Here is a 22,681-nt window from a genome sequence, read left to right on the forward strand (position 1 = left end):
TTTGTTACAAGTGGCTAAGTGCTCTCATTCTCAAACAGTGAACGAATAAATCCTGAGTACTCACACGTCATGAGCTACACTTGTTTCCAAACTCCACCACCACCTCATTGATAGGTAGGTGGTTCTTACCTCCACAGTGAATCTTTGCAGACAGTAAGTGATATGTGTAGCACACTTTGTTGAAATGGGTCCAGTGATTTAGGAGATGTGAAACATACATATGTACATACTTACATACATACTTACTTACACACATACACACATTTTTACAGTATCTATGGATTTAAGAAATGCCAACAGGAACATTTTTTAACCTCGTGTGATCCGTTTCAAGACGTATGTCACACTATGTATATAAATTATGCACACTGGAATGCAGACATGGTGGGAAATAGAACATTCCACAGAGTGCCTTTATGTATGTTGCAGTTATCAAGAGTCAAGACTAAATGAGTATGTAGATGAACCATTGGGGCAGATTAAAACTGTATGCCAGACTGGGATTCAAACTGAGGCCTTTTGCCTTTTGAACGCAAGTGATCTACCAGCTAAGCTATCCAAGCACAACTCACCACTCCCATGTCTTCAAATCATGCTTACATAAATCAATTAGTAGAGTACTTAAACATGAATGGCAAAGGCCTTTTGCCTTTTGAACACAAGTGATCTACCAGCTAAGCTATCCAAGCACAACTCACCACTCCCATGTCTTCAATCATGCTTACATAAAGCAGTTGGTAGAACACTTAAACATGAATGGCAAAGGTCTCAGGTTCAAGTCCCAATTCGGCACACAGTTTTAATCTAAAAGGAAGTTTCAAATCAGTGCATATTCTGTTGTGGAGTGAAAATTTGCTCAGAATATGTGGATATCAGTTCTGAGAACATATCCCTTCCAGCAATATAATGCATAAAGCTTAAAATACTCACAAGAAATTGGTTCCAAAAGTGTTATGGAGCAGGAAAAAATGCTTATCACAAGTTTTTTCACTACCCTGCAATGGTACTGGAAAAATGATGTGAATGGAGGTGATGTGAATGGAGGAAAAGTCAGAATTTTCTCATAGTTGTTAGACATGGAATTCACTGGAGTTCATTGTGAGAACATTGGGAAGTGGAGTGGGCAAACAAGAAATGCAGGTAAAAATGACAGAATGATAAGGCTAGTTGTTCAAAACAGAGGAGGCGTCCAGTGTCAACAAATCTCTGTTTAATACATAAACCGAGTTCCCCTCATTTTCATACCTACTCATTTTCCTCAAGTGACTCATTTCAATGTCTCTCCATTGATAACCGCTCTGAAATTTTCTGATCAAGTATGAGATTAGCATGTTTTTCGCCATGACTGAAAAAGAAAATACTACTAAACATCTTCATTTTAAAACATGAGAGAACACAATAACATAGAACTTTACAGGACTTTGAACTAAACTTGCAGAAGCCATGCCACTCCCAAATCCTTTTTATTATTTTGAACTTACTAGACATGAATCATTGAGAAGCACTCTGAACAGTGGAGGAATATTGAAATTAAAAGGGTTCAGCGTGTGGTACAAAATGAAATATGTGGCCTACCTCTACATTTTTGCTCTGAAAAACCCTGAAATGCATGGCAGAGGGTATTTTTTCTTGTATCATATATTAGGATTTCTTCTTGTTCCATCTCCAAATGGAGTATGACAAAAATGACTGACTGTAAGCCTCTGTATGAGTTGTTGTTTGTCTAATTTCATCTGCACTATTTCTATGGGATAGATGTGTAGGGACTGACGAATATTCTTAGTTTTTGCCTTATAAGTTGATTCTTGAAGTTTTCTAACCAGTTTCTTACAAGGCATATGGAACCTTTCTTGGAGTGTATGCCAGTTAAGACTTTTCAATATTTTTATTACACTCTCTCACCAGTCAGGTGTTCCTGAGACCAGGTTTGATCTCTTCTGTTAAGTCGATCTGATAAGGATCTCATCCACATAAGAAGTACTGGAGTATAGACTGTACAAGTGTTTTGCATACAATCTCTTTCATAGGCAAACTGCAGTTTTCCAGTACCTATCAAAAATTGTTTCCTGATATTTGTTATACCTACAGCTAAGCCTATGTGGTTGATCCACTTCATATCTCTATGCACATTACTCTTGAACAATGGAAAATCCAGGATGAAATGTAATGATACTATGAAAAGAAAAGCTGCTAATCACCATATAGCGGAGATGCTGAGTCGCAGATAGGCAGAACAAATAGACTGTTACAATATAAGCTTTTAGCCAACAAGGCCTAATGCTAGGGTGACTATGTTGGGAAATAAATGTGTAAAAATGAAGAATAAAAATGTAGACTGTTAATAATATTTCTTTTATTTAAAAAAACTAAGAATTTCCACACTAAAAATTTGGAGGCCCTCATAGATGAGTCATATAGGGTGGTTGTTCTGTGGGTCAGTTCTGCTTCCTGTTTTACAAATGGGTGTAACCTGTGTTCCCCCAACACATGGAACATATCCTCTTCATAAGATCTTTGATCAATTATGGCAAAGAGTAGAGCTAATTCACTTGTAAATTCGGTGTAGAGCTTAAAAGGGACTTCATCGAGCACTGAGGTTTTATTGAGTTTTGTGATTTAAGTGGCTTCTCAACACCACTAGTATTGATTATTATGTCATTCATCTTTGCAATGATGTGTGTACCGAATGATGGCAACATTGCATGAGTTTCCTTTGTGAAGGAACATTTGAAAACAGAATTCAACGAATTGGCTTTAACTTTTGTTTTGTTGTTTCTAATTTGATCCCTGTCTGGCTCACATGAGTCTGGTCCTGATATTTGTGCTATTGAAAGCCTTAACCTATGACCAGCAGTTCCTTAATTTTTGTAACAGATCTTGTGACTTTATTTTGTTGTTGTAGTTATTGAAGGTTTTGCACATTGCCCTTTTGGTACCCAATTGTATTTCAATTAATGTCTGCCTATCTTTGGTGTTATGCTTTATTCTATACCTATTATGTAGTAGGTGCTGTTTGTTAAGAAGCTTTCTGATGTTGTTTGTACACCAAGTGAAATCTGCATTATTTTTAATTTTTCTACTAGGTGCAAAAGTGTTGTTGTTGAGTGACTGTAGGAGGATGCAAGAACACTTGGGCAAAATTCTTAGTTGTTGTGATGAATGGCAGCTAGCTCTAAATGTAGAAAAATGTAAGTTAATGCAGAACAGTATGAAAAACAAACCTGTAATGTTCAAATACAGTATTAGTAGTGTGCTGCTTGACACAGTCAAGTCGATTAAATATCTAGGCATAACATAAAGCAATGTGAAATGGAATGAGTATGTAATGACTGTAGTAGGAAAGGTGAATGGTAGACTTCAGTTTGTTGGGAGGATTTTAGGACAGTGTGGTTCATCTGTAAAGGAGACCACATATAGGGCAATAGTGTGACCCATTGTTGAGTACTGTTTGAGTGTTTGGAATCTGCACTAGATCTGATTAAAGGAAGGCATCAAAGAATTCAGAGACAGGCAGCTAGATTTGTTACCAGTAGGTCCAAACAACATGCAAGTATTGTGGAGATGCTTTGGGAACTCAAATGGGAATCACTGGAGTGAAGGTAATGTTTTTTTCAAAGAGCATTATTGAGAAAATTTAAGAGAACCAGCATTTGAGGCTGACTGCAGAGCAGTTCTACTGCCAACAATGTACATTTTGCATAAGGACCATGAAGATAAGGTTAGAGATATTAGGGTTCGTATGGAGGCATATAGACAGTCATCTTTCCCTTGTTCTATTTGCAAGTGGAACAGAAAAGGAAATGACTAGTAATGGTGACCTGCAGAATAAATATGTGGATATAGAAATATTTCTGTAGCTTGGCTGACTATTCATTTTAACTTGTGCCACAGTTCCTATATGCTGTGCTGTTCCAACTCAACCTCATGGGACACAGGTGTCCACTAGTGCCTACAGGTCATCTGCTGGGCTGAAGAAGGTGACAAGCTCTCCACAAAGAGGTCTTATTTCATCAGTTTCATACTCTTTTCTCCATTGCATGCAAAAAGTTATGATTATTCAACACATCTGACATGTTGCAACATTTCTAAATGCTCCTTTGTCATATTAGGCACATACTGACACTATGTGTAACTGGATTATAATAATCATGCATGTCATAATAAATGTACCAGTAATGATGACTTCCAGAAGCAACACCCAGCCATTCTCACTTTTCTGGGAAGAACATTTCTAGTTTTTTGCAAAAGATCGATTGTCTCAGGGTCTTCTGTGTTATAAGGGACTACATTGCAAAGAAATACAACATACAGTTTTGCTACATGTTCCTTCATTGAACACAAAATTATTTATTGGACGGCAATGTAAGAGGGCAATTCCTCACTAGACTGACAGGCAAAGTAAAGCAAGAAATGAATCCGAGGGAAAAAAATTCATCCCTCTTTCTTTTGTAATGAAACTTTGACAGAGTGTTGAGACAAGGATCCAGGGCTGATGAACCACATGAAATGAACTGAAATCATTTAGACTCCTTTTTTAATTGCATGATACACAATGCTACTGGAAATGCTGTTAGAAACAATTAATTTACAGAAATGAACTTCTTTAAAGGACATGCATTACAGCAGCATGAACTTGTTATTGTATTATTGTAATGCTATGTAGAAGAGTTTCCCAAACCAAATAAAAATGTGGTCGACAGCACGTCTAGGTTTGGGTCAATTTTCTCACATAAGTCACTTTTTTAGTCACAAAAAGGATAAACAGAGTAGAAAGCTCCCAGATCCAACACTGAAGAGCACTCTCCATCTGATGATAGTTCAGCATTTGTCACAAATATTTCATCACTTTTTTTTATTAAAAAAATCAACATGTTCAGTGAAATTGGAAAGGATTTGGTTGTCTCACTTTCCTTTACAGGAGCCATAATCCTTTGATTCAGGCAGTGAACATGTAACACAGGCTGTTCCTGGTTGATTGCTCCCGAGTTGTCACCCAGATTTTTATTTATTTATTTATTTATTTATTTATTGTGGGGGGGGGGGCTGACCATAAGTACTGTGCGTACAACAGTACTAGTTGGTGAGAAAATTACAACTAAGCAAATATGAATGTAACGTGACAAGTTTGACAGGAAAACTCAAAATAAATGAAAAAAAATCTGACATTTTATTAGTACATTTACAGAACATAACATTTCTTTTAATTAAAAAGTGATGAAATATTTGGTGACAAATTTATTTATTTAAATTTGTCACAAAATATTTCATCACTTTTTAATCAAAAGAAATGTTATGGGTTGGGTTGGATTGGGTTTGGTTGTTTTGGGGAAGGAGACCAGACAGCGAGGTCATCGGTCTCATCGGATTAGATAGGGGAAAGAAGTTGGCCGTGCCCTTTCAAAGGAACCATCCTGGCATTTGCCTGGAGCGATTTAGGGAAATCACAGAAAACCTAAATCAGGATGGCTGGATGCGGGATTGAACCGTCATCCTCCCGAATGCGAGTCCAGTGTCTAACCACTGCGCCACCTCGCTCGGTCTGAAATGTTATGTTCTGTAAAATGTACTAATAAAATGTCAGATTTTTTTTCATTTATTTTGAGTTTTCCTGTCAAACTTACCATGTTACATTCATATTTGCTTAGTTGTAATTTTCTCACTAAAAAAGTACTGTTGTACGCACAGTACTTATGGTCAGCTCATGAGCTGATTGCCTCCCCCTCCCCCCAATAGTCTGGGTGACAACTCAAGAGCAATTAACCAGGAACAGCCTGCGTTACATGTTCACTGCCTGAATCAAAGGATTATAGTTCCTGTAAGGGAAACGAGACAACCAAATCCTTTCCAATTTTACTGAATATGTTCATTTTTTTGCTTTACTTTTTTTTGTCTTTGATGGTGCCCACTAGTGCTACAGTTGCTGATCCTAGCCTTCATGTGAACATCCAGTATATTTCCACAGTTCTCAGTAATTTTCAGAGAAAACTTTTATAACTGTTTGGTAGGAAGTTCACTCTCATCTGCTGCAAATGAATTTATAATGTTCCCAATCTATAGGCAAGTAAAATTCCATTCAATAATTACAGTATGACAAAAACTTAAGTATTAAGGAACAGAGGTTTTCTATGAAGTTATCAGTTGCTACTGAATTTGAGCCAGGTAACCAATAGAAGTATTCAACTACAACTTTCATTCCACTTGTTATTGTAATGCATGCCCATCTCAGATGGCACTCAGATTCTGACTCATCCACATGGAGGCTGTCTTTTTAGTAAACACTACAAGTTTCCCCAAAGATCCTGCTACTATCAGTATCTGGCATTGGCAAACTCTCAGTGTCCAATATTATGTGGGCTCTGCAGCATTTTCACATTGCTTTAAGCTTGGAAGCTTCTTAGGCTCCTGAAACATATTTCGAAGTAAAAACTTAAATATGTGGTGCCTGAAAACAACAAGTAGAATCTGTGAGGGTGTGATGTTTGGCGCCAAAAAAATAAACTCCAGTGCCCATTATGCACACTCACCAGCTATTTGACAAACAAGTTCAATTACAAGCAACTTCCCTATCTGCTTGCAGTGCACGCAACTATCTGAGTTGCGATGCTCAATAACTGTCCAGAATTATGCTACATAAGCCAGTATCATGCAATCCTATATCATGCACTCTTTTCTGCACTCAACTCACCACTAAGAATTTTATCATTTCCGCATACCCTCAGGATTTTCTTAGGATATTTTGCATGTTCTGGTTAACACTTCCAGCAGTACAGTGTAAGTTAGGAGATCGAAGTGATGTTTGGCACAAACAGTGACCACTAACAAAATATTATAAGACAAAGTCGAGAGATATAAATTGAATATATCATACAGAAACAACAAAAAGTACATGTGGACAAAAAGGGAAAGCAAAACCAAGTTCAGAAGCAGTGGGAAAGATGGAAGAGGCTATAGAAACTAATGAACTGTAATAGGTTACCAGTACAAAAAAAGGAAAATACAAAGGGAAAAGAATGTCAGAATGGAGCACAAACGAAGAAATCAATGAAGCTAAGGATTATGTGAGAGGTTGATTTTTAGTTAAATGCATGTTTTTCATTCACTTCAAGAACGTGTTTTGTCCTAGTCAGTCTTACTCCATAAAACAATAATAAGGTTTCTTCAGTAACAGAAATGAGAAATGGAAATAAAACGTAAGAGACATGGAATGAAATGAAACAGGTTCAAAAGCTATATAAGGCAGTGGCAGAAACTGAGGCAGAACTGACAGTAACATGAAAGAGCTACATAGAAAATTACAGGTTTTGAAAAGAAGTTCTCTTTATTAGGAGCTACATAATTACAAGTGGGCAAGGGGACCACAAACTGGACAGTGCTACAATCTGTAAGAGGGGGAGAAAGGGAGCAGTTTACTGGTGTCAGATGATGCAATAATTGATAACATTAAGTAATACAAAACCTTAATCTTTGCTGCTACTTTTCATTTTCATTATCATCATGGGGTCTTTTGGAGACGAAATTTTATTCTGTTTTGTGCTACTCTGCTACTCTATGCTCCACTTCCAACATTAGGCAGAGCTGCTTTCTTCCACTTCCAATTACATACTGACAATTAAGTATAGGTTTCAAAATGTTGCTAACTGCCCTTAATTATTTATGTTTCTGCCAGCTTTATAGCAGGATAACCAGTGTCTGACATTTTTGTGTGCTTGTGTGGAAGTGTGCAGAAGAAGAACTTTATCTAATAGCTTTAATATTTTAGCAGTCTTTTCTGCTGGGCTTGTCTGCAACTCAATGCTCCCTCTAAAAGTGAGTAGCAATCTTTCCTTTCCATAATATTATGAAGCAGCTTTGTAATTCTTGCTTGAATGAAAAAAGACATGAGAGGATCATATCTGCAATATATCAAAAATCGGTGAAGCAACTGAACCCCTGTTACAGTAAGCACTCACAGCAAACAGAAAGAACTGTTTCACATTTGAATGACATGGGTTAAGTGAGACTATTGCTGTGTTTTGGGGGTTTATTTAGTCATTCCTCAAAAAGAACAATATCCATTTACTGTGCATAGCAGAACTAGGAAATGCCATCCCTGTTCCAAAATATCATCATAGAAAATGGATACGTTCAACAAGACTAAAATCTGAGAAGTATATTTGCAATGCCATTCATCAAGTGATACCTTCACCCTGTGCCATGTAGTCCATTACTCAAATTCTGTGGGAATAAGTGATGCCATTCATAAAATGGGAAGAACTGCCAATGGCACAATCACACGAAAAACAAAAATGTTGGAAGATATATCCCGACATATTTGAACAACTGCAGATGGGTTTTGATGATGTGCATGCCTGGGTGTTGCTCAGTATCATTTCCTGCTAATACGATCAGCCCATCACCATGAGATTATGATATTCTACAAGAAACACACAGTTGTATAAACGGGGGCTATTGCACCATATTAAAACCTCCTCACCAGAAAATGATGGGTATCTCACTCATCAAAACATATGATAGTTCAGTAATTATCACAGGGCTTAAATGTTGGATTGTTTTGTGTTTATTGCTCTTTTGATAAGTAGCTATTGCTGTTTACAGGCTAGACACTAAATTGTAACTAATAATCCAACAAGCTCCATTCAACGCTGTCACATCCAGGAGACCCTGTTGTCCATATTGTTGGCTGTTGCAAATCATGTTTTGAATGGGACACCACACCTTCAGTTTTAATAACTACTCTGGACAAAATATTATCATGCTAATACCATGCTCCAGTGTTTCCAGCCTTGATAATACCCTCAATTCAGGTAAGCAAAATCTGGATGAAGCTGCTCATTGATGATCAGATCACATACAAACACTAACTGTGGGGAGAGGCCACAGTGGAGATAGTGGCCATGTGTGCGTGAGTTGTGCTTGTTTGAACATGTGTGTACTTTCTATTTTTGTAGATGGCCTGTTTGCAGGAAACTTAAATGTTTAGTAGTCTTTGCACTCTGCCTGTCTGCGATTCATCACCTTCTGTATGTGGTGGGTAGCAATCTACCCTTTTCATAATATTGTTGTTATTCAAGCCTCGACTTCACATTAATTAACACTGCAGGGATATTGATTGCTGTGTTCCACCCACTGCTGCAAATAGTTTCAGATGTTTTCAAGACTGGGTAATCAGCAATGGGGGCCAAAAACTTCTGACATTAGACATCACCCTCATTCTGTCAACAACCTTGTCAAAGATGGTGGAGGAGCAGACAGAGGTTCAAGACACTCTCTTGCCATTGGGATGTGAAACTGGCCCTAAACAGCAGAAAACTCACCAATGACCAATGGCATGAGATTTCAGAAGGCAATGGGAACTATGGTATTAAACACACACAATTTGTATCCACAGGACATGTGGCCTGTAAATGAGAAAATGTCATGACACTCTCTCCATTGGCAAAATATTCCAGATTAGTCCCCTATTTGGATCTTTGGGAGGGGACTGCCAATGGGGAGGTGACCAAGAAAAAAAGATTGAATAACCAACAAAATGACAACATACTATGAGTTAGGGTGTAGAATGTCAGAAGTTTGAATGTGATAGAGAAGCTCAAAAATATAAAGACAGAAATGCTAGTGCTCAAACTAGATATAGTGGAGTCAGTGAAGTGAAATGGAAAGAAGACAAGGACTTCTGTTCAGGAGAGCATAGGATAACATCAACAGCAACAGAAAATGGTGTAACAGGTGTACGATTTTAAATGAACAGGAAGGTGGGACAGAGAGTGTGTTATTGTGAACAGTTCACTGTAGGGTTATTAACATCAGAAACAACAGCAAATCAACACTGACAACATCAGTTTAGGTATACAAGCTGATGTCACAAGCAGAGGATCAAGAGATAGAGAAAGTATAGGAGAACATTGAACAGTTAATTCAGTATGTAAAGGGAGATGAAAATCTAATAGTCATGGGGTTGTAGGGGAAGTAGTAGAAGAAAGGGTTACAGGAGAATATGGACACAGTAGTAGGAACAAGACAGGAGAAAGACTATCTGAGTTCTGCAATAAATTTCAGCAAGTATGGGTAGATTTCAGTTAGATTACATCATGGTCATGCAGAGATTCCAAAACCAGATATTGGATTGTAAGGCATACCTAAGAGCAATTATAGATTCAGGATCACAATTTAGTACTGATAAAGAGTAGGCTGAAGTTTAAGAGAATAGTCAAGAAGAATCAATGTGTGAAGAATTGGGATATGAAAATCCTAAGCAATGAAGAATGGTTGAAGTTCTCTAAGGTACTGCAATAATGAACAGCTCAGAAGGCAGTACAGTTGAAGAGAAAAGGACATCTCTAAAATAGCAATCACAGGAATTGGAAAGAAAAATGTAGGTACAAGGAAGGTAACTGCGAGAAAACCTTGGGCAAAAGAAGAAATTCTTCAGCTAACTGACAAAAGAAAGAAGTACAAAAATAATCCAGGAAATTCAGGTATACAGAAATACAAGTCACTTAGGAATGAAACAAATAGAAAGTACATGGAAGCTAAAGAAACAAGAATCGATAGGTAGCAGATAGGGGACCAGCATTAGAATCAGAATTTAAATAAGCTTGGAAGACTTATGATAAATTAGGCAGAAGGGATAGATAACATCCCACTGGAATTTCTAAATCATTGGGGAAAGTACCAACACAAAATAACTATTCATGTTGGTGTGTAGAATTTATGAGACTAGCAATATACCATCAGACTTTCAGAAAAATATCACCCACATAATTCTGAAGACAACAAGAGCCAAAGGAATTATTGCACAATCAGATTAACAGCTCATGCATCCAAGTTGCTGATAACATAATAGACAGAAGAATGGAAAAGAAAATTGAGAATCTGTTAGATGATGATCAGTTCAGCTTCAGGAAACATAAAGGCACCAGCGAGGCAGTTCTGGTTGATAGTGAAAGCAAGACTTAAGAAAACGTTCATAAAACCTGGAAAAAGCATTCAACAATGAAAAATAGTACAAGATGTTCAAAATTATGAGAAAAACAGGGGTAGCTATATGGAAAGATGGGTAATACACAATATGTACAAGAACCAAGAAGGAACAATGTCAGTGAGAGACCAAGAACGAAGTGCTCAGATTAAAAAGAGTGTAAGAAATGGATGTAGTCTTTCACCCCATACTATTCAATCTATGCATTGAAGAAGGAATGATGGAAATAAAAGAAGAGTGGGATTAAAATTAAGGGTAATGATAATATTTGCTGATGATATTGCTATCCTCAGTGAAAATGAAGAAAAATTACAGGATCTGTTGAATGAAATGAACAGTCTAATAAGTACGGAATATGGATTGAGAGTAAGTAGAAGAAAGATGAAAGTAATAGAAATGAGAACAGTGAGGAACTTAACATTTGAACTGGAGGTCATGAAGCAGATGAAATTAAGGAATTCTTCTACCTAGATGGCAAAATAACCCATAACAGATGGAGTAAGGATGACATAAAAAGCAGACTAGCACTGGCAAAAATGGTGCTCCTGGTTGAGAGAAGTCTACTAGTATCAAACAGAGGCCCTAATTTGAGGAAAAAATTTCTGAGAACATATATCTGGAGCACAGCATTGTATGATAGTGAAACATGAACTGTGGGAAAACTGGAACAGAAGCATATGAGATGTGGTGCTACAAAATAATGTTGAATATTAGAGCACTGATAAGGTAAGGAATGAGGAGGCTCTCCAGGGAATCAGAGAGGAACAGAAAATATGGAAAACACTGTCAAGGAGGAGAGACAGGATGATACGACATTTGTTAAGACACCAGGGAATAATTTCCACGGTACTAGAAGGAGCTGTAGAGGGTCAAAACAAAACTGGGGGAAGACCGAGATTGGAATACACCGAGAAAATAATTGAGGACGTAAGTTAAGCTGCAGGTGCTACTGTGTGTGTGTGTGAGTGTGTGTGTGTGTGTGTGTGTGTGTGTGTGTGTGTGCCAGGGCGCCTAAGAGTTCGTAAAACCAGCAGGAATGTATGCATGAACTTCTGTGAGCACAGCTGCTATCATTTTGAAAGACGAGAGTTTCTACAGTATGGTCATAATGAAAGTGGTTACTGAGAACACAGAAATAAACATTCAAGTTCCTGTCATGGTAAACTAAATGGATCAGCTGAAGTGATGCATTATTTAGAGAAAGTGATGCATTATTTAGAGAAAGCTTTACATGATGCTGTGAGCAGTAGCCTTCTGTGAGGTACCAAAAGTCCAAATGTCCACTGCAAGTAGTTCCTCATGCAATGTTTATTTGCAAAATGGTTGAGATGGACTTGCATTCACTGACAAGGCATGACACTTGTCCCTGGTCCCTAGTGGTTAGGGTCACTATACGATCACTGTGTTTACATTGTGTAACATGGCAGCAAATGCTACATCATTCCTTATCGCCACATACTGCACAGATTGCGTACTAATGCCTTAATGCCTGGCAACACACACTACTTCATTGCCACGATTTACATCAGCTTTGGAGGCTCACATGAATGCCTGGTACCATTCCCAAACCACTTTCAGTGCCTCAAAGGAACCAGTATGGTCTTTTAAGGGGGTAACTGATGTCTGAACAGGAATTACCTCTCAGTCAAGTAGCTCCTCAATTGGCCTCACAAGGGCACCCCGCTTGTCAACGGCACTTGGCAGACCCAAATGATCAGCCATCCAAGTAGTAGCCAAGCCTGATGGTGCTTAGCTTCAGTAATCTGACAGGAAATGGAGTCAACACTGTGGCAAGGCTACTGGCAGGTGTCTAACATGCTGAAGATTTAATGTGCAGAACAGGTACAGAATCAAATTAGGAAGAAAAAGAATTTCATGGTGTAACACCTCCTGATAGATATATATATATAAAAGATGATGTGACTTACCAAATGAAAATGCTGGCAGGTCGACAGAAACACAAACAAACACAAACATACACACAAAATTCAAGCTTTCGCAACAAACTGTTGCCTCATCAGGAAAGAGGGAAGGAGAGGGAAAGACGAAAGGATGTGGGTTTTAAGGGAGAGGGTAAGGAGTCATTCCAATCCCGGGAGCGCAAAGACTTACCTTAGGGGGAAAAAAGGACGGGTATACACTCGCACACACACACATATCCATCCACACATATACAGACACAAGCAGACATATTTAAAGACAAAGAGTTTGGGCAGAGATGCCAGTCGAGGCAGAAGTGCACAGGCAAAGATGTTGTTGAATGACAGGTGAGGTATGAGTGGCGGCAACTTGAAATTAGCGGAGATTGAGGCCTGGTGGATAACGGGAAGAGAGGATATATTGAAGAGCAAGTTCCCATCTCCGGAGTTCAGATAGGTTGGTGTTAGTGGGAAGTATTCAGATAACCCGGACGGTGTAACACTGTGCCAAGATGTGCTGGCCGTGCACCAAGGCATGTTTAGCCACAGGGTGATCCTCATTACCAACAAACACTGTCTGCCTGTGTCCATTCATGCGAATGGACAGTTTGTTGCTGGTCATTCCCACATAGAATGCGTCACAGTGTAGGCAGGTCAGTTGGTAGATCACGTGGGTGCTTTCACACGTGGCTCTGCCTTTGATCGTGTACACCTTCCAGGTTACAGGACAGGAGTAGGTGGTGGTGGGAGGGTGCATGGGACAGGTTTTACACCGGGGGCGGTTACAAGGGTAGGAGCCAGAGGGTAGGGAAGGTGGTTTTGGGATTTCATAGGAATGAACTAAGAGGTTACGAAGGTTAGGTGGACGACGGAAAGACACTCTTGGTGGAGTGGGGTGGATTTCATGAAGGATGGATCTCATTTCAGGGCAGGATTTGAGGAAGTCGTATCCCTGCTGGAGAGCCACATTCAGAATCTGATCCCGTCCCGGAAAGTATCCTGTCACAAGTGGGGCACTTTTGTGGTTCTTCTGTGGGAGGTTCTGGGTTTGATGGGATGAGGAAGTGGCTCTGGTTATTTGCTTCTGTACCAGGTCGGGAGGGTAGTTGCGGGATGCGAAAGCTGTTGTCAGGTTGTTGGTGTAATGCTTCAGGGATTCCGGACTGGAGCAGATTCGTTTGCCACGAAGACCTAGGCTGTAGGGAAGGGACCGTTTGATGTGGAATGGGTGGCAGCTGTCATAATGGAGGTACTGTTGCTTGTTGGTGGGTTTGATGTGGACGGACGTGTGAAGCTGGCCATTGGACAGGTGGAGGTCAACGTCAAGGAAAGTGGCATGGGATCTGGAGTAGGACCAGGTAAATCTGATGGAACCAAAGGAGTTGAGGTTGGAGAGGAAATTCTGGAGTTCTTCTTCACTGTGAGTCCAGATCATGAAGATGTCATCAATAAATCTGTACCAAACTTTGGGTTGGCAGGCCTGGGTAACCAAGAAGGCTTCCTCTAAGCGACCCATGAATAGGTTGGCGTACGAAGGGGCCATCCTGGTACCCATGGCTGTTCCCTTTAATTGTTGGTTTGTCTGGCCTTAAAAAGTGAAGAAGTTGTGGGTCAGGATGAAGCTGGCTAAGGTAATGAGGAAAGAGGTTTTAGGTAGGGTGGCAGATGATCGGCGTGAAAGGATGTGCTCCATCGCAGCGAGGCCCTGGACGTGCGGGATATTTGTGTATAAGGAAGTGGCATCAATGGTTACAAGGATGGTTTCTGGGGGTAACGGATTGGGTAAGAATTCCAGGCGTTCGAGAAAGTGGTTGGTGTCTTTGATGAAGGATGGGAGACTGCATGTAATGGGTTGAAGGTGTTGATCTACGTAGGCAGAGATACGTTCTGTGGGGGCTTGGTAACCAGCTACAATGGGGCGGCCAGGATGATTGGGTTTGTGAATTTTAGGAAGAAGGTAGAAGGTAGAAGGTAGGGGTGCGCGGTGTCAGTGGGGTCAGGAGGTCGATGGAGTCAGGTGAAAGGTTTTGTAGGGGGCCTAAGGTTCTGAGGATTCCTTGAAGCTCCGCCTGGACATCGGGAATGGGATTACCTTGGCAAACTTTGTATGTGGTGTTGTCTGAAAGCTGATGCAGTCCCTCAGCCACATACTCCCGACGATCAAGTACCACGGTCGTGGAACCCTTGTCCGCCGGAAGAATGACGATGGACCGGTCAGCCTTCAGATCACGGATAGCCTGGGCTTCAGCAGTGGTGATGTTGGGGGTAGGATTAAGGTTTTTTAAGAAGGATTGAGAGGCAAGGCTGGAAGTCAGAAATTCCTGGAAGGTTTGGAGAGGGTGATTTTGAGGAAGAGGAGGTAGGTCCCGCTGTGACGGAGGACGGAACTGTTCCAGGCAGGGTTCAATTTGGATAGTGTCTTGGGGAGTTGGATCATTAGGGGTAGGATTAGGATCATTTTTCTTCGTGGCAAAGTGATACTTCCAGCAGAGAGTACGAGTGTAGGACAGTAAATCTTTGACGAGGGCTGTTTGGTTGAATCTGGGAGTGGGACTGAAGGTGAGGCCTTTGGATAGGACAGAGGTTTCGGATTGGGAGAGAGGTTTGGAGGAAAGGTTAACTACTGAATTAGGGTGTTGTGGTTCCAGATTGTGTTGATTTGAATTTTGAGGTTTTGGAGGGAGTGGAGCTGGAAGTGGGAGACTGAGTAGATGGGAGAGACTGGGTTTGTGTGCAATGAGAGGTGGCTGAGGTTTGCTGGAAAAATTTTGAAGGGTGAGTGAGTTGCCTTTCCGGAGGTGGGAAACCAGGAGATTGGATAGTTTTTTGAGGTGAAGGGTGGCATGTTGTTCTAATATGCGGTTGGCCTGTAGGAGGATGCTCTGAATAGCCAGTGTGGATGTGGGAGAAGAAAGATTGAGGACTTTTATTAAGGATAGGAGTTGACGGGTGTGTTCATTGGCTGAGTTGATGTGTAGGTGAAGGATTAGGTGGGTGAGGGCAATGGATTGTTCAGTTTGGAACTGGTATAGGGACTGATGGAAAGAAGGGTTGCAGCCAGAGATGGGAACTTTAAGTGTGAGGCCTTTGGGGGTTATGCCAAATGTCAGACAAGCCTCGACTGACATCTCTGCCCAAACTCTTTGCCTTTACAAATATCTGCTTGTGTCTGTGTATGTGCGGATGGATATGTGTGTGTGTGCGAGTGTATACCTGTCCTTTTTTCCCCCTAAGGTAAGTCTTTCCGCTCCCGGGATTGGAATGACTCCTTACCCTCTCCCTTAAAACTCACATCCTTTCATCTTTCCCTCTCCTTCCCTCTTTCCTGATGAAGCAACCGTTTGTTGCGATAGCTTGAATTTTGTGTGTATGTTCGTCTTTCTCTCTCCTTCCCTCTTTCCTGATGAGGCAACAGTTAGTTGCGAAAGCTTGAATTTTGTGTGTATGTTTGTGTTTGTTTGTGTGTCTGTCGACCTGCCAGCACTTTCATTTGGTAAGTCACATCATCTTTGTTTTTAGATATATTTTTCCTACGTGGAATGTTACCCTCTATTATAACAAAATTCAAGCTTTCGCAACAAACTCTTGCCTCATCAGGAAAGAGGGAAGGAGAGGGAAAGACGAAAGGAACTGGATTTTAAGGGAGAGGGTAAGGAGTCATTCCAATCCCGGGAGCGGAAAGACTTACCTTATGGGGAAAAAAAGACGGGTATACACTCGCACACGCACACACATATCCATCCACACATATACAGACACAAGCAAACATATTTAAAGACACTCTTTGGAATGACTCCTTACCCTCTCCCTTAAAACCCGCATCCTTTTGTCTTTCCCTCTCCTTCCCTCTTTCCTGATGAGGCAACAGTTTGTTGCGAAAGCTTGAATTTCGTATGTATGTTTGTGTTTGTTTGTGTGTCTATCGGCCTGCCAGCACTTTCGTTCGGTATGTCACATCATCTGTGTTTTTAGATATATTTTTCCCACGTGGAATGTTTCCCGTCTATATATAAGCCTGTTCTTGGGCGACAAAAAAACTGTCAACATAGTTGCAGGCCACACTGTTGTTAGTCATGATGCCTCTGCTACCAAATAAGAATGTGTGTGCTTCACTTGGGTCCTCAGTCTTGGCTTGGCAGTCATTGAAATAAGAGCTCCTATTGAATGCTACTGCCAAGAGCAAAGTTCGCACAATTATTCGATTTTTGAACACAAGAGGCACTGAACTGGTTGAAATTCTTATCCAATTAATGGAAGTGTATGGGCAGTCAAGCAAGGACATTAAAAAACATTTGCAAGTGATGTAAAGAGTTTATTGCCAGTTGTGTTGAAATTTACAACATGGAAAGGAGCAATCTGCCATCAGTTTCCAACAAGACAGTCATGAAGCTTGAGGAAATAATGCATAAAGATTGGAGGATTATTCTGGAAGCTCTATGCGTTTTGGTTCCTAAGGTTTCCTGAAGCACCATCCACAGGACTTTAATGGAAAAGCTGCAATATCAGAAGACATGTGCAAAATAAGTACATGTATGCTGACAGAAAATCACAAATGGCAATGAGCTAATTCTTCAAGTGAATTTGTTTTTCCATTATGGACAACCTCTTCAGATTTATTTCTCTGCATGATGAAACCTGGGCACTCCACTTTACACTTGAGACAAAATAAACCTCACACAAGTGGCACAATTCCTCTTCACCCAATCTGTGAAAATTCAAACTAACACAATCTGCCGGTAAAGTCAAGGCAGCTGTGTTTTGGGACTGGAAAGGGTTATTGTTGGTTGACTTACTGTCTGCTGGGACAACAATAACTGCTGACATGTGCTGTGAAACACTGAAAAAACTCAGATGGGCAATTTAGAACTGGAGAAGAGGAATGTTGAGCAAGAGTAGAAGCATTCTCCACAACAACACACAACCACAAGTCGCCCATCGAACTATCGATCTCCTGCAAAATGTTGGTTGGAACGTCTTCACCTACCCACCTTACAGTTTGGGCTTGAGAGTGATCAATTACCATCTGTTTCCTAAGTTGATGGAACATTTGTGTGGATGGTGGTTCTTCTCGAATTCGAGGTGGAAGATCAGGTTCAATGCTTCCTGAAGAAGACGGCAGTGAACAGTTATGATTTGGGCATTGTAAAACTGCCAAAGTGTCTACAAAAATGTGCCAACTGAAATGGTGATTATGAAGAAAAATGAGGCATTCTTCATCCTTTAAGATGATATAACTATTATAGGAAATAAATGGTTGTTTTTTCCATACCTAAAAACATAAGAGACCCTATTTTTAGCGATTGCCTTCACATTTAATCTGACAGTGAATAAAGGTGTGGGAGATAAAAACTATGGAAGGAGACAAAGGCTTGAATCCAGCATGCAAGTTCAGATGGATATAGGTTGCAATAGTTTACAAGATGAAGAGACTTTCACCAGATAGACAAGTGTGGAGAATTGCATCAAACCAGTCTTTGAATTGATTACTTCTACTACTACTACAATACTTACTCATAATGTCAATTACTGCACAAAAATAGAACAACAATTCCAACATCTGAGAGTCAAATATTGCTTTCTTATTAAGTAAAGGCAACAACTGAGGAGGAGCATGTGCCAGCAGCTGTTGAAAGTCACTGAAATATTCAAACCAGGAGATGTAAAATATAGTGTCATAGACAATGACACACAGTAATGGAATGTAAAGAATAAGCAATGACATAAATTGAAATGTTTGAGCAGTCATTAATGTAATGTACACTTCCTGACCCAAGTGACATGGTCAGATGTCAATGAAACTCACACATGTTAATGGGTATGTAAATAATTAGTGCTGTAATTATCTGTGACTTGCAGAACAGCCATGAAATTTCATTAGTGCTGTTCATACTTAGTGTTGTTACTAGGCCTCTTAGAATATGTAACAAGGTGTGAACTGTGTCATACATTGAGTCATAACTGTTAAGAACATGGAGATATCTTGTACTCATGTGGGACAGTGTTATCAGCACCTGAACACAGCTTGAAAGAGATCTCTTTGGGGGTGTCCATGTGGCTGGCTGGTTGACTCAAGCAATATCCAGATTTCTGGGGCATGCAGATGTGACACAACAATTAGCCTGGCATCTTCATTGGCTAAAGCACTAATCATGTTCCAAAAATATTCCTCCTTTTTCCTCATTAATTTGTTACCTCCTCTGCCACCACATTCTATTGACTAAGGAATGACACCTTCTGAGTTTCTTCTAAGCTGGCACTGCGCCTTTCATGTGTAGACACACACAACTTCTTCTTCTCCACTTCTAAATATCTCGATTTTCTTACAACACAGACAAATATCATCATAATGAACTATTTATTTCGCCTGAATTGTTATTTTCAGCTGTCATTTTGTTAAATTGTCTCTAGCCTCTAGCCACAGACAATAATTAAAAATAAAATAATTATTATAATAATTATATTTAATTTTGCTAAATGAATTAGCTATGGAAGAACAGAATGACTGGTAGAACAAAACCCAATAGAAAATCAGTTTGCATTCTGGATAAATGAAGGAACACCTGAGACATTACTGATTCTAGGATTTAGCTTATACAATAAATTGATGAAAGGCAAACCTAAATTTATAGTATTTGTAGATTCAAAAAAAGCATTTGACTGGAATGCATGGTATGGAATTCTACAGTTATTAAGAGAATAGAATATTGGAGGACGAGAAAGGGTTGTAGCCTACCCCCATATTACTCACTCTGTACAAGAAACAAGCAGTAAAATAAATTAATTATAATTCTGGAAAGTAAATTCTGGAGTTATTAGAGTATAGAATGGGGGGGGGGGGGGGCGAGAAAGGGGTGTAGCCTATCCACTTTATAGCTCCCACTATACAAGGAGTAGAAGTAACAGAAATTAAGGATAAATTTCAAAAGGCAATTAAAGTCCTGAGAGAAGAAATCAAAACTTCATGGTTTGCCAATGACATTTTATATCTGTCAGTGATAGGAAGAGGCTTGGCAGATCAGCTAATGGAATGGATGGTTTCTGGAAAAGAGAGTGTAAGATAACTATCAAGGACAATGGAATAAGTATGAATGAAGTTGGTCAATACTGTGGGTATTAGATCAGGAAATGTGACACTAAAAAGTTGTAGATGAGGTTTGTTATTGAATAGGAAGGCCAAGGCTTGAATAGGATGAGTTTGTTCAAACTGACATAGACTGTAGTAAATGAAGAGGCATATACAAGAAAGACTAGCATGAAGAGTTGCATCAAACCCATGTCCAGACTGTTGGCTGTAACACAAATTATCTTGTATTTTATTTGGAAATAAATGTCTTGTTTCTCAGTCAAGATGATCTTTTTACAACTCTAGTTTCCCCTAGTTATAATGTTGACAAGGTAATCTCTTAAGAAAATGAAGAGAAATTCGATAATATTTGTTTTTATAAAGACTGGAAGTAAAAAAGGAACTGAAAATGTCATACCTAATAAAATACAAGTACATTTTTGCATGCTTTCCTAATTAGTACTAAAACAAGGTACATCAGGTAAAGTAAAACAAATTAAATTAAAACAGAGTATTAAGTGGATCTAAAAGAAACTTACCTGTTTTCAACTTTCACCAATAGACCTCACTTCTTTCTTGCAGACTGAGACTTATAATTTACTTTTCTACAATGTAAATAAGATTTTCATATTAAAAAAAAAAAAAAAAAAAAAACACAGCAGTTGCACTTGTAGTGACTCACATAAGGCAAAATCCATTCGTCTAATAGGGGAACTCATTAGGGGATCATGGCCATCAGTAGAGATGGAGTCGTATGGAGTTTCAACACCATTCATTGGAGAGCTCACTGGCAAAGACATGCTCCGATCAAACCTAGCACAAAGAGAGCCAAAACAATTTTAGATTATATGAAAATTTTGAATCCATTGAATGAAAAGATTCTTCCATATGCTGAAGAAATGAACATTGAGTAATTGCACTTCCAGTATCATGTACTGAAAACTTTTTGGTCATTAGGTCACTGCACTTGAGTGTTTTAAATCTTTACTCATTTGTACAACAGAACCTGTTACTAGGACTGTTAGTTATTGAAACAATGTGTATATTTCCAGTTTACAGTGAATGTTTTCATTCAGCAGACTCAAGTCTTATTTTTATTTACAAATGAGTTTTTGCATAGTATTTTTGTTGCCTTGGAACTCTTGTTAACTACAAAGATGATACCCAAACAATAAAGTAAGAAAAACTGAGAAGAGTCACAACTGAAAAAGCAAAAAAGCAGATATTTCCTCATAATATCAATGGCAATAGCAACTAATAGAAAAATAAAAGCCAAAATCCATTACTGATGATGAATGATAACAGATGAAACTCAAGTATCAGAAGACTTGTCCCTGAATGTCCTTTGTTCCAAATTCTGACAACTGTCCTGGCTTCTTATCTAACCCTTACAGTGAACCTTGTCACTTCACCATCACTTGTTTTCTGTCCCAATCTGTGTTTATGATTCTGGCATAAATAAGACTGTAAATCAAAATATCACAGCTTCAAGGTAACTGTATTTACTGTTACTGTGTCATATAATTCCATTCAGATGGCATACCATACATACAAAAACCACACTTGGTTATCAAATTACTAAATAAACATTTAGCAGGACAAAATGTGTATAATTTACATATGAACTATCAGAGGCAGCTTATAGTAAGTGGCAGCAGATACATGAAGTATCAGTATCATTTTATATTCTTCCTATAATGCCAGTGAATAGTATGATTCACTATGCATCCATGTGAGCCCAATTTACTGTAATTTTACTACTATGGTCATTTTGAAATTCACACTTGAGTATAAGCAAAATGTTTACTGACTCATCTTGAAACATGTGGTCTCTGCATTTTAAATATAAACCATTACATAATGCAGAGCTTCCCTATTTAACAGCATATAGCTATAAATTCGTAGGATGCTTTCAAAGTGGCTAAGTGAATCTGTGAAACATCATTTAGTTCTCTTAATTTTTTCTCTCCCTTCTGTTAATCCACATTGCTAAGTGTCTCAAAATGACAAAGTATAACCAAAAATTGGTTTGCTGAAGACTCACGCCTTAAATAACTTACACATCCTCAGGATTCATCCAATGAAGCTGTCTGACATCTTGAATCTTGTGGTTGTATCATCTTAAATCATTCACTATATATATCACTAGATGTTTAGCTGGTCTGCGATTCCAAGTGATTTTTCAGTTATGGTGTAATAAAATGTAATTATGTACACACATCACATTGCACATTGTTACGTTACGGGTCAGCTGCCAGCTTTGCACAATGTCCTGATCATTTGAAAGTCCACATGCATTTTGCAGAAATTTTCTAATGGCGTTTCATACCTGCATACTACTGCATCATCTGCGAATGGCATCAGAGAGCTAGAAACGTTATCTGTCAGGTCATTTATATGTATTATAACTACACTGTCACATTTCCTTGTTTACTGTTGCTTTCACCCTAATGATGTTTCCCTACTGAGAATTGCAAACTGATTTCTGATCTTTATGAAATCTTCAGTATGAATAACATCTTAACAATTAAGATGAAGACCACATGTCACCTATAAAATAAGGGGGAGAGTTAACTCTCTTTATTCATAAGCAATGTACACAAAATTAACAAGCAGCTGCTTGAACACTATTGGGGAAAATGTTTCATAATTAAATATCCCTGTCTACAAACAAAATATTTCTTAGTTTCATTTGATTAAATCACATAAGCTATCAATTAA

At 39.0% G+C, this 22,681-nt stretch overlaps 1 protein-coding gene across 1 annotated transcript in view; it reads right to left on the reverse strand.

Moving 5' to 3' along the window:
- The window catches only part of LOC124789300 (calmodulin-binding transcription activator 1), a 1,803,646-nt gene that overhangs the window by 142,395 nt on the left and 1,638,570 nt on the right, over positions 1–22,681 (reverse strand). Inside the window, exon 21 of the mRNA XM_047256611.1 lies at positions 20,643–20,773. Coding sequence (XP_047112567.1) covers positions 20,643–20,773 — 131 coding nt within the window. The remainder of the gene's footprint in view (positions 1–20,642; positions 20,774–22,681) is intronic.

This window comes from Schistocerca piceifrons, chromosome 3, assembly GCF_021461385.2.
Source record: "Schistocerca piceifrons isolate TAMUIC-IGC-003096 chromosome 3, iqSchPice1.1, whole genome shotgun sequence".
Taxonomy (NCBI): domain Eukaryota; kingdom Metazoa; phylum Arthropoda; class Insecta; order Orthoptera; family Acrididae; genus Schistocerca; species Schistocerca piceifrons.